The sequence below is a fragment of the Phalacrocorax carbo genome, chromosome 16 (assembly GCF_963921805.1).
Source record: "Phalacrocorax carbo chromosome 16, bPhaCar2.1, whole genome shotgun sequence".
In the NCBI taxonomy this organism is placed as follows: Eukaryota; Metazoa; Chordata; class Aves; order Suliformes; family Phalacrocoracidae; genus Phalacrocorax; species Phalacrocorax carbo.
This window is the reverse complement of record NC_087528.1, coordinates 8882183-8895632: the sequence shown is the minus strand read 5'-3', so window position 1 is coordinate 8895632 and position 13450 is coordinate 8882183. Positions and strand designations below refer to the sequence as shown.

Genomic DNA, 13450 nt, shown 5'->3' with positions numbered 1-13450 from the left:
AGACAACCCCGCTGTCCCTCGTGCTGCTGTGCCTCAGCCCCTTGCCCTCCGACTGCAGCAGCCTCTCAGGCACGCTTGGGCTGGGATCCCCAAGGTTGCCTGGGCTGTCTTTGAAACGCCTTTTCCCCAGAGGCAGCCCCAAACCCGCCCGGCCTGCGGTGCCCCCACCCCGGGCGGCCCTCCTGGACGGGCTGCCATCGTGCTCCGCCGACATCTTGAGGCAGCGCACGGCAGGGGAAGGGCCGGGGACCTTCACACGGGCGATCCCCGCCCGCTCGGATGAGGGCGGCCTGCTTTAAGCCCTGCGTCTCCCGAGATGCTCCCGGGGGAGCTCCGGGAAGGCTCCCGGCATCGCCCGGCCGGCGCTAGGCCCGGGACAGGCCGCGCTGTCACCATGGTAACTGCGGCTGGACGGCGGCGGCCCGGCTTGTCCCACGCGGCGGCCCGTAGCGCGGTGCATTGTGGGCTGGGGGAAGATGGCCGCCTCCTTGATGTGGTGGTGAGAGGAGTCGGGCTCTCCGGCGCCGCGGGACGAGTCTCTAATTCTCCTCCCGCTTCCTGCCTGCTCCCGGTCCGCAGCTCGCCGATCCGCCCTCGGCCCGCCGGTGTGCGAGGGAGCTGGGAGCCGCGATGGGCCGGGCGCGGCTCCCGCCGCAGAGAGTGCAGGGCCCGCGGGGCTAGAGGCGCGAGTGGAGGCCCCGGGCCCGGTCCCCACCGGCACCTCGGCCCTCCGCGGGGCCGGGAGGCGCCGCCTTCCTCGGAGCCCGGCCGGGGCTGCTGTCTGTGGGCGGCGGCGGCGGAGGAGAGTCGCCAGGTGGAAGGCGCTGCTTCCCCCGGGCTCGTCCTTACCTGCACACCTGGGAGAGGAGCCTCCCTCTGCCCTTGCCCCGTCCTCCCTCCCCCGCCAGCCCGCCTCCGCCTGCCGGAGGGATCCCTCGGCCTCCGCTGCGTGCTGGGCTGGAGATTGCTGATCACTTGTTGCCTGGCACTTCCCCTCTGATGGAGTCTGAGATGCTGCAGTCGCCTCTTCTGGGGCTTGGGGAGGAGGATGAGTCTGACCTGACTGACTGGAACTTGCCTCTGGCCTTTATGAAGAAAAGGCATTGCGAGAAGATCGAAGGCTCCAAGTCTTTGGCTCAGAGCTGGAGGATGAAGGACCGGGTAATGCTCCAGGGCAGAATGAGTTTTGGAGGAGGAGTGGGGGGGACAGGTGATGAAAAGGGAGGAGTAAGTGCTGAGAGAGCTGCTGTACTTCAAGCAGCAGTTTGTTGTCTGATCAAACTCTGGGTATTTGATCCAGTAGTCTAACTTGCATTTTGTTTGTGTGCCTGTTGTATGGAGTTAGAAGAAGTAAACATGCAGATGGGTCAAAAGTAACTCCAAGCTCGTGGTAATACACTCTTTGAGTAAGTAGCTCCCTCATTTAAGCTCTTTAAATGAAATTTGGGTACTTAGTGTGTTTCAGGCAAGACAATAAAATTAATGAGGCCTTAAAAAGCTCTCTGGATCAGGAGGTTAATGATGCAAGCATAAGGTACAATAAATGTAGTCATTACGGTTGTCTAGTGGTGAAGATGTAGGGAAGCTTTGTGGTTTTGAAGTTTGCCACCAGCATGTTATGTGGAATATAAAATGAAGTCATTCTTTGCGTGTGGGGAAACTGAGATTATGTGATTTTGGAGGCTGAAAACAGTTATTAGATGAAGCATTTACTGTATTAAAGCAAGGTGCTTCTCTTTAGTTTGAATATGTGTTGCATATTAAACTGCTAAAGCCAAGTGTGTCAAAGAAAGATCCCTGCCACAGTGTCTTGAATCCTGTGTTGCGCCTATGCCCCAACTTAAATGTGTGAGTTAAAAGCAAGCAAACAAAGCACCTAAGAAATGCCATGGATGATCAGCTCCCCACATTCTGTTCTTGGAATCTGCTTTGGTTTACCGGATTCCTTGCATCTCAGAGCTGTTTTGCCCATAACTTCTTGTTTATGAGTGTGTATGCTTTTTGGTGAACAAATCTCTGTTATGTTTATGATCCCTCCTGTAATGCTGTGGAATAACTTGGGAACTGCTGTTGAAACTCCATCCTATAATCTCTTTGCAGAGACATTATGACCAGACATGAGGATGCTATACATGAGTCTAAATGTTCCTAGAAGAGTGTTCACCTAAAGGGTCATAGTTCTCGGAAGTTCTGGGGAAGGCTCTGGCTGAACCAGAGTCATTTGACTGAGTAGAATTATGTATCAAAAATGTGACTTCGCAGATCATTAATGGATTGAATTGAGGGTTTTTTAGATGTAATTTAAATGAGCCACAGAGCACAAAGTTTTGTGGTATGTCTTCTTTAAAGGGTTTTGGCAAAGAGATTTTTCTCTAGTAGATTGTGGAGGTGTGATGAGCTTGCTTGTCTATTTTAGTGATCCCGCTGCCTTCCTGTGAAGCTTCCTGATCTGCAAAGTTGTCTATTTCTATATCGGGGATGACATTGACTTGATTGAGATAATCGATAGGTTGTATAGCAAAAGCTTGAGTAAAGCCGTAGTGATAAGCTGTCTTCTCTGTGTTGTTGTTAAATGTTTCATATGCATGTTACAACCAAAGAGAATAATTTCAATGAAGATGAGAGCGGTGGTTACAGTTCCTACTGTCCTTACTTCTATGGAGTTGCAGTTTCTTCTAGTGAGTCCCCTGTGCTGCGAATGGTGTCCTTCTTATGAAATAGTGTGCTGTCTTGCTGTGAATGAGCTTACCAAAATCGGCCCCTGAATATTTCTGCAAGATACTGAGTCTTATTTTTGTAAATTAAGAAAATAAGGGTAAATCTGAAATTTTCTGTGTAGTCCTTCTGTTTTAACTGTCAGCTTGAATCGAGTGACTTGTCTTTGTATCAGGTTCAGTGGTTCTGCTCACAGGTCACATGTATCTGGACAGCTTCATCAGGTATTTTTTGGAGAAACTTCTGTTGTGTATTATTCCTTTTTGCTTAAGAACAGGTTTATAGGAATATATAGAAAGCACATAAGGACATCTGTGCGAGGAAGAGAAGCTGATCGGAGGATGCTCAGTCTTGTTACTTTTAGATCTTAATAGTTATTTTTCATGTCTTGTATTTTTTTCAACTTTTGAGCTATTATTGGATGTCTCCTTAGGGTTTGATGTGATCTAACAAACTTACCAGAACTTCAAATAGTGAAGGAAGGGGTCTGCAGGCTGGGGTGTCTAGAATTCTGTATGGAAAATGATGTTTGTTAAATATTTTCCCCCAGCTAACTCAAGTTAGGTTAATCCTGCAAAATAGTTCATAAAGTCATATAATCTGTTTTGACCTTGTGTTACATGAACAGAAGGTGGAAGGCTAGCTTGCGAGTTCATGCTGCTGCTGTTTTCGCATAGACCAACTGACAATGACAGTTTGAATGTCACAGGTTTGTCAGCAAACCACAAGCGCCGTCATAAAAATGCAAGAACTCAATGCAAGAATCAAGCATTTTGAAATAATAGTGTGAGGGAAGATATGCAGTAATCTGTCAGCCTTTACTGTCAGGAAGTATACTGCCTTTTGTTGACTTTTTTAAACTCTTTTTCTTTTTTCTGATTTCATTTACCTGTTTTGTTATATGCTCTCTGGCATTATACATTAATTTATTCCTTTCATCTTATTGTTTTACCCATCTTCAGAAAGTTTCTTCTCATTCTTTTTTTCTTGCTTTAGAGCATTATTCCCCAGTGATCAGAATCTTGTGTTGCAGCTGTGCTTGTTTTGGTCAGCATTCAAGGCCTCTGGTGTCTGTCTTTAGCTGCTAATCAGATGGAAAGCAACACATAGACACTTCTGTCTGGTCTCAATCTGACTGCAGGTCTGTTGCATTCCCCAATTTACTTTACCACCCTTTTCTTGTCTCTTCTGCTTCTTCCAATCCAGGTCTGATTGACTTCAGTTAGGCTCTTATCTTCCAGATGCTATTGAAAGAGATTTTCTTGAGGACTGGAGGGGATCTATCTCTTGGTGTGAGATGAGAGCATGGAAAGCATTCCATTATTTTGAATTTGATAAATTAATTTGTCAAAGCTGAGAATGGGAACTATTATCTGTATTTAAACACAGCAGCCTATGTCTAAATCAAAAAATTCTCAAAGGTTAACCAAAACAAGTCTCTGTTTGCCTGAGTTGCAGGTAAGTCTGGCATTTTTCTCCCGTGAATCATGAAAAACCACAGGCAGTGACGGATTTTGCCTTTATTCATCGTCTTGAGTAGTCCTAGGGAGTCATCCTAGCTTCACTACAGTTGTAGGAAATGATTCACTAAGGTTTGGGAAGGGAATGACTCTTTTTCATCTTGCTTCATTGCTTTGAAAAAACCCAGAGTTTATATGAAATTGAAGGTTCTGTAGAAGGCAGGACTCTAATATTAAAGAGGGAAGAATCAAATAAGAGAAGTAATGAATGGTAAATCTAGATAAAATAACTAAACATTCACTTGCCCCCCTCCCCCCCTTTCATCCAAACAGACTGCTCTGCAAACATTTAATCCTTCGTCTCCTGCTTTCATGGACTACATATGCCATCAAAGTGACACTGCTTTGATCTATTATTTATTTAAAGAATATTTTTAACACAGGAGGGCTGGAATTATGCTTTGTGTATGGAATTAAATCTCACAGCCTCAGCAGCAACCAAATAATGAAACTTGATTTAAATAAGGATTTCAAATACACCAGGTTTTACTGACAAGTTGCTACTAAATTCTGAATATTTAAATTAAGATTTGCTCTACTTATATTGATTTCTAAAATAAGCAGAGAGCAGCAAAGCTGGTTGTAATAGTTTTACTTTAACATTTTTTTCCTGCTGCCTCATAACTTGCTGAGTGAGAATTAAATCCTGTTTTTATGAGAAGAGGAATACACGATTAGGTTTCTATGGAAAAGCAGATTAAAGCAGGACCGCATACAAATGTGCTTAGTTCAGACAAGCAGAGTTTACCTGCCTGCATGGGAAATGTTTCATGTGTCAAAGGAAATTACTGAAGGACAGTACGCATCATTTCAGCTTGAAATAGTTGTTTCAATCTAAAGAAGCTTTCGAGGTGCTCTTGTAATGGACATGACTTGGCTACTGCTTGCTCTTAGAGTGCTGGAGGCTCATCTGCCCCTTCTTCTAAGTCTGGTTTAGTGTGTTTCTTGTGAGCTGAAATAAGGCAGCAGGAATCTTGTGGGGAGAGAGGGTGGGGGTTGGTCATTTGGCAGCAGCCTTCACTTCAGTTTGGCTTCTTCCATCTTGAATATTTGTCTTCTGTTTGCTTATGCACGATCATGGACTATCAACCATGTTCATGAAACTTATAACCCAGTAAGTAGTCTGGGATCTAACCCAAATGATACGTAGTTTCTGTTCTTCCCCTGGTATGAAGGTAAACTCCTAGGAAGACCAGCTTAGAGCACCTTGCTTTGATGCTGTAGCATGGCCCTGAGAACTGGTAATGGTGCGAATCTCTCTCTTCTAGGTCAGTGCTTGAAATCCATTTTAGTTCAATAGTTACTAAAAGTGGCAGTTGCTGTCCCGTGAGGTGTGTGAATTGAGTGGTAGCATAGGGCACCTGGTGGTTTACAAATGTCTTTAAAAACAAAACAAAAAACCCCCAGTGTCTCCCCAAACTGAACTCCCTGCTGTAAGTAATGAGCACTGTCATCTAAGTTATGGATTTGTATCTTCACTTACCTAGAGCAAAGATCACTTTGAATTGAGATGGTTGTGTATTGATTGGATCAAGTTGGGAAGCTTGTGCTCTATCTACCACTGTCTACAAACGTTGTTATGTCTAAGCAGAGAGAGGACTTTGATTAACAGCTCTGAAGAGTACAGCTAGTCACGTATTTTGAAAGAAAAAAGATCTGACCTTTATACACCAATAAGAAACACTGAAGTCTTCAACTCTGTCAACCTCTCTCTCATCCTGTGAATTGTCTCACTTCATCTGAGATCTAGGGGATGTAAAAGGAATATTATTTGGTAGTTACTGGCAGTGCAATCCTACTTCCCATGAACACTCTACTTAATCTCTTGCAATACCACAGCTACTGTGTCAACTTTAATCAGACCACACTGGTGGTAGGACGATGATGTGGTAATTTAGTATTTTCCTATGGAGGGCATCATCTGTTGTATACTTAATTAGCTTACGTAGAGCATTAGGATAACTCCATTAGCTTATGCCATTTCTTATACTGAACATATCCAGGATTTGATTCTTCATAATATTGTTGTGAGGGGGTTGTCAGGCACTGGAACGGGCTGCCCAGGGAGGTGGTGGAGTCTCCACCCCTGGAGGTATTTAAAAGAAGGGTAGATGTGGTGCTTGGGGATATGGTTTAGTGGTGGGCTTGGCAGTGATAGGTTAGCGGTTGGACTTGATGATCTTAAGGGTCTTTTCCAACCTTAACGATTCTATGATTCTATGACTTCTTGCAATATAATAAATAATTTTTTTATGATGATTGAACATAGGGAGTAAATGCGTATTTGTACATTTGTGAATTTCTGCTTCTTCTTTCTTACCACCAGTTAGGTGGGAAAGAAAATAGTTTTTGTAAATCTAAAATTTTAATGGCTTAATATACAGAAATGTCCAGGAGTCTCATTCCCTTAAATAGCTCCCTGAGAGTGCTTCATTGTAATTACATTTGCAATGTGAGTAATAAGTGATAGAAGTTCAGTGTAATGTGTGGGAAAGGAGCTGACAACCTTATCACGTGCAAAGATAATTTTAGAGTGGGGAGAGACTTCACTGTTAGCAATTGGAATGGCACAAAATAACTAGATCTGTGTTTCGCCCTTCAGAAAATGCAATGAGAGAATAAATATAATATATAACGTGCTTCATTTTTTTGTCTTGGAGACTAGGGCAGTCTTGGAGACTGGTGTTGCTGCGCTACTGAGCATATGGTATTTGGAGAGGAGTTAGGCGATTATTGCTACTTAGAGTCAACATATATGTTGTGGTGGCTAATTACCCTCCTGTCCCCCAGCATGTTCGTAGAAATTTGGAAGGCCTGTGAATAGCAGACAATTAAAAAATACACACCTTGAAAGATTTCCATAAGTGCTGGATTATTATTGCAAATTGCATACTTTAATTAAAAAATATTTATCATTGTATGAGGCTTTTCCTTGAATTTCTCAAGTGTGGCAAATGTTAATAAACATTGGTAGAACCCTAGCGCAGTGGTGAGTTGCCAGATGGTAGCGGGCTGCTTCACATGACGCTCTTGTGGAGAAAGCTGTGAAACATCTGTTCTGCTGACAACTACCACTTCTTTGTTCTGGCATTCTGTATGTTTCGATAGTTGAGAGACTGAAGGTTATGTGAATGTTTTAGAAGTGCTTTGTTAACGCTTCTCTGGTTCTTAAACTTCTCTGCCTTTGTGTAGATAGAGAAATTCAAGGGCACCAGGCTTCCTTGGAGTTTTAATTTTTGTTTGTCTCTGTGGGTTATGTATGTCTTCCGGGAAGTCTGGGGATTTTGGCTGTGTTTTTTTCTCTCTGAGATGTTGTTTTAATTGGCTTGCTGCTGTGCTGATCTTCTACCCTTGAAGGTTTCCAAAGGTGACTGTTAGCATAGCATGGCTGTGGATATCTGAGGGAGGCTATTGATTGTTCTCAGTGTCTCATAGCTTCAACTGGCATTTCCAAGTAAATTTGATTAACTCAAGATGTTAGTCTTGCTCTTCCATTCTTCTGTAAAGAATGTACTTTAAATAAATTATCTAATGAAATATTTAACAAAACCAGATTCCTGTTAGGGGCATTCTTTAATACAAAGCTGTGATGTGGGATACATCAGGCAGATGGGCTCAGGGCCTGAAGAGTTCCTCTTTACCTTTTTGCCTCAGTGCTTCTATCAGTGACACCCTCACTGGTATTTTCACTTTTGTATTTGTATTTATTTATTTATTCTTGCTGTGTTGTGGCAGGGTGATCTACAGCTGGAGTAGCTTTTGTTGGGTAGGGAATGAGAGCGGCAGCGTAATTAGTGCTGTACTCCGCAGAACAGTGCCTCAGAGGTGTGCGAAACAGTCTATGGTAGAAGCGGTGATGTGAGTCATTCCATCCCTCCCTGCGCCTGGGCGGAGCTCTGCGTTTGTGGCTGTCCCTCTGCTTGACTTCCCTATAGTCTGACAAAGCCTCAAGAAGGGGCATAGTCTACAGCATGATTTGCTCTGAGAAGCTTGATTGTCTAACCTTAGTGATGTCTTCTCTCTCTCCCATTCTTCCATGGCACATCGGCAGTAAGAAGTTTAAAGCCCTTGAAGTGATCAGTGGTTGAGCCTATATTAGGCAGGACAACAGCGTTCTGTACTGTATGGCTCTCAAATACAACCAAACATCTTCATCTTTATGTTCCTGACACTTCAGCTGAAATTATACCTGCATAATTTTCTCCTACTTGCTCCTGTAAGCTTAGGAAACTTACTATTTTAAAACGTTATATTAATTTAGTGAGGTTGGCCGTAGCTCAGGGACTCTACTTAAAGGGGGTAGTATGATTCCTGATCAAATGTATGTTGTATACATACATTGTATTGTATAGTATTGACCTGTTAAAGATCTAAAAATGTCTTCCAGGAATAATTTGAAATACTAGTTTGTAAGGAAAGCGAGGAAGTAAGTCAATGCATAGGAAGATGGACACCATTTTAAAGATAGCACTAGACGGGAGTGGGAATGTGGTGGAATGATGAAGAGAAGCCTGCACAGAATGCAAAGCGGATAGAGAGTTGTGCTGAGGTGAAAAGGAAAGCTGTTGTTGCAGATCAAATTAGAATTAACATCTAGCAAATGCCTCTTGTTGATTCTTTTTGCATATTGTATAAAGAAAGCAAAGTTCATAGAAATAAAATATTTGCTTCCTATTATTTTTCATGATTTATAAGAAATGATTGGCAGGGACAAGAAAACACTGTTTTGATTATATGCACCTAAGCAGTGGTTTAAAGGCAATATTTTGATGCTTTGCTATGGAAGAGTGAATCGGTTGACTTGACTTTGTAGTTTTCAATCTGAAGAGCAGTTCTGTCATGCACCATTACATTTGATCTCCAAGGGCACCTTCCGAAGCTGAGGTCGCTGGGCCATAGTGTTTCGACGGATACTGTTCCCTATCAGGCAGACGATGCACACTGTTCTTGGAGCTGGTAAAGAGAAAGTGTGTATGTATGTCTTGGGTATTGATTGACAGTAGTAATTAATCTACAAGTGTATGCAGTGCTTGTAAAGTAAACAGTGAAGCCAGCAGTTAAAAGTCTGTTTTATGAGGAGCTGTGTTGGTGTTACTGACTGCTCTTGAACTTTGTGTAGTAGCTGCATTTGCTGGGTAAACGAACATGTTGGACATAATAAACCTCTGAAGAAAATTCATAGTAGTATTGCAGAATACAGAGGTTAGCAAAGGAAAACAAACACTAAGGAGGAGTTGATCTAGTAATCTAGTGTGTGCTGTCACAACATTCACAGCAAGAACCGACCTTTTGGGCTGCAGATAGCTGAAGACGACCTGCAGAGGTGTTGAATTATTAATGTTAACTTGAAGTATTTCTTTCCATTCTACTATTTTTATTGCTGTGAAGAAGCACACTGAGATTTTTGTTCATAACAATTTATTTCTCTTAAACTTTATATTAAAAAAACCCCACAAAACTTCCTTGAAACTGGAAACCCTTCCTCTTTAGATGTTTTACCTTGCAGATGATGTAGGTGAGCTGAAGAGGGCTGGCACATCTCTCTTCTTTTGGTACTTGATCTGCTAAAGGGAAGGCAGATTTAAAAAGATGATTGAGAATCAAGTCTTGCTCATCTCGTACAATGTGGTGCTCAAAGAGGAATGTGTCAGACAGGCTCCACTCTTGCAACAAGGATCTATATTCCTTCTGCCTGTTCGCTGGGTAGAGATAAGTCATGTACATGTGGGATAAGTTCTGTCTGAGTCACTTCCTTCAGAAACCTTTCCTAGTTTTAGTCTGTGGTTGTGTGATCAAGTGGACCAGGGCAGTCAAGGTTTTGTCTGTCAGTTCAAAAATTTCAGCCTTTCCACCAGCTGATTTGCAAACTGGCATTACTCAGTGGTGCGTGTTGTGCCTCAGCCCTGGAAATGATGCCTGTGCTGTTAGAGAGCACCTGGACAAAGTGTTGCCACTGTCACCTCGTAGCTGGGAGCCTGAAATGGGAAGACGGCCATCCCCTCCCGTGGGCTGATCTGCCATGAGCCCCATCACCCCCAGAAGAACCCCACTCCAGTTAAGCATGCAGCTTGCTGCGAGAGGCCACCTTGCTGTGAGAAAGCCTGCCAGGTGTGGGTACGATGTGTGAAAGCTTGGGAAAGAGAAAATATGATTTTCTGGGTGTTGCAGAATAATCTGTAACTGAAACTCTGAAGGGAGAACAATGTTTCAGATTGCTAAATATTGCTGTTACTGCTCAGTGTTTAGAGAAGTCCTTGCTGAAGTATTTAATGGCATGTCTCTAAAACAGTTAACATTTTAGAGTTATCTGTGGAACACCTAGCTGGCTTTGCCCTTTGGTTGAGAGGCTTGTACTAAATCTTTGTAAATGTATATAAAGAAAAATGTCCAAAAAAAGTCTTTAGGAAGGGAATTAATTTACTGAACAAGCAGGCAGAATTGAGCCTGCTGGCCAGTGAGGATTCCTGAATGAGACAGACAGGAGGATTTCTCAATCTGGAAATCTGTCCCAGTATTTGTATTTAATGCTGATAAGTTCACCCTCAGCTCTGTAAAATAATGTAGCAGCATATACTTTATGTTTAATGCTGACTTAATCTTGTGTTTGTATTAACTCACAGAACCAATTTTAACTTACTGGCACAAACCCAGGCGGGTTATAACGGTTGAGTGTTCATCTGTGTAATGTTTAAACAGAAATTTTTCAGCTTGAAAATTGCATTGTAGAAATAAAATATTTATGTGTTTTTAAAATGTCCATTCTGAAATGTCAGGTGAAGGTCTTACCGCAAAATGCGAACTTTCTCATAAATTGATTGACTGACTTGTTCTTGGCATTACTTGAATGTGAAGATAAGACAGATATGACTTTTTTAGTTGCTAACCCCATTCTTACTTAGCTGTAACAAATCTTTAGTAACTGATGAAACGGAGTGTCTCAGTTCTGTCTGGACTGGAATTACTTTCAGGTGTGTTACAATAGGATAAGCTGGGCTCCCTGTGATGATAAAACTTCAGGTTTTCAATCAAAACCATTCACATGATGGTAATGTAATGGTTTTCTGTAGCGGAAAACTGCAGAAATCAAATCACACTAACTTTAGCTTGAGATACAAGTAATGTTACTCTCTCATCTGCAGACATGTTTTGTCTCAAAATGAAATAAGAGGTGAATTAAAAATATTTTATGAGCTCTCTGATCTTTAGTATAATATGTAAATTTTAATGTCAAATGCTTTAATAAAAGCATATTTTCTTCCGAATAGACACAGAACTACCTCTGTTTGCTTACTCCCATTTCTGATGGATTTTGGGTTTGAATTCAATACCGTTACTTCTCAGGAAGAGGTTTTTTGCCTGGGTGGATTTTGCCATTTAAGTATTGCAGTTTGTGACCCAGAGTTATTAAATAATTTTAAATTGGATGCAATACAAAGTTGTGAATTGTATCTCTTTTTTTTTTTTTAAACATACAAATTATACTATCTAGAGAAGAGTCCACAGTAAGTGCTCCTATGGTTTTGAGCTTGAACCTTTGCTGAGAAAGCATTTTGGATATTGGTTTTCCTAGAAGCTTGCCAAATATTCTTATGCTTCATTTTTTTAATTCTAATAAAAATCCCTTGAAATATATTCTGGTGGATATATTCTTGAAACGTAGAAAAGAAAATTTCCACTGTCTTAATGACAGATGAGAATGTCCTAGTACTTCTTGTATTAAGAAGCTTTAAATATGCTACGAAGTTTCTTGTAGTATGTTCCAGAACAGTTTAGAAATGTGAAAAGCATTATTCGGTTTCTTGGGCTTGGGTTTTCTTTTGATCGGTAATGATTCAACATCATAGATGGATGTTGAGTAGGAGTCAGAGGGGAGTATGAGAGCGCTGTAATTCTTACTGAAGATGTGCTCTTTATTAGCAGAACAAATAGTCGTGAAGTGTAATACTTTACATCCTTTGTGGGGAGGTAGGCAGGGGGGAAATAACCCTATTTGTCTTTGGGTTCAGTTAGACTGTTACTTTTTGTTACGGGTTTGCTGTCTGTTTTCAAGGAGAAATGCTTATTTAAAACACAGAACTTGGGAATAGAAAATAAATATCAGCCCGTTCAGCATAAGTCACAGATCAGACATTACTAGTAAAATATTGAAAAATAAGTCTGTATTAGGCCACAAATGGGAAACAATAAATAAATGAGACAGAAAAGATTGTTTGGCAGGATAGTTTCTCTTGAAAGAATGATTTGTATGGTTTCGCTTCTAATAAGTTATTTTGTCCTGTAGTTTTCTTTGTTTCCTTCTGGGTTTTTAGTGCCTGTTTACCAGCATGTGATTACTTCTGGGGATGTTTGTGCTCTTTAAAACCCTGCAGCACCGTGTTCTTTCTGAGGCTGTGTGAGCCGGCAGTGGCTGTAGCATACTGAAAAGGTGTCCTTGTCTGCAGGTTAGAGCTCAGTCAGTGCAAGCGTTTCTGTAATGCTCAGATGTTTTGTGGTTCTGTGTGGGTTTGGTGGTTTGTTTTTTTTTTTTGGTTGGTGTTTTGGTTTTTTTTTTCTTCACCTAGATCATATTGCTGAGCACTAATATTCTCAACAAATATGCCTAGTTGGTACATAACACTTCTGTGCTGCTTGAAGGGTTACCTATTTAAGATCTTCTGTTAAATGTGATTAATTTCTTACTTTTGCCTAGTGCACAGGTGGGTCAAGCCAGACGTCTCAACAGGAACTGTGCACCTCTTACTGTTTTGAGCATATTTGATGGGTATTGGGAAAGGGAAGGCAGGAAAAGATGACACTAAATAATCTTGAAAGGTGTTGCTTTCTAATGAAATTCTTTCCTTATCTTTTGCTGTCTTCCTGAAAGGAACAGAAAGGTTTCAAATTGCATGTTGTAGTAAGTATTTATTGCAATATTGAATTAACATGATATTTTCATTGCTGCAATATTCAATACTGTACGTGAAATAGGTGAGCAGGAAGAAAGCCAGGTGCACTTGCTGAGGGAAAATAAGGCACTGAAGTATTGGGTGCCAGACATCTGCTTTACTGGGTAGAAAGCATTTAAAAATCTGTCCCTTGGGTATTAAGACTGAAGGGAACTGTGTTCATCCATTTCCACTCACATACGGCAGCCTGCATCATGTATGAGCTAATCTGCTCGCAGAGCCTGGTAATGGATGTTCTGGTAGCTGAAGGTGTGTGGAGCTTCCAGGTCA

At 41.8% G+C, this 13450-nt stretch overlaps 1 protein-coding gene across 2 annotated transcripts in view; it reads left to right on the top strand.

The window, feature by feature from the left end:
• The first annotated feature begins 452 nt into the window (after positions 1-452).
• The window catches only part of RPTOR (regulatory associated protein of MTOR complex 1), a 166609-nt gene continuing 153611 nt past the window's right edge, over positions 453-13450 (top strand). For both annotated transcript variants that reach the window (XM_064467458.1, XM_064467457.1), the window contains exon 1: positions 453-1161. In XM_064467458.1, the coding sequence (XP_064323528.1) occupies positions 1000-1161 (162 nt within the window). In that variant the 5' untranslated portion in view covers positions 453-999. The remainder of the gene's footprint in view (positions 1162-13450) is intronic.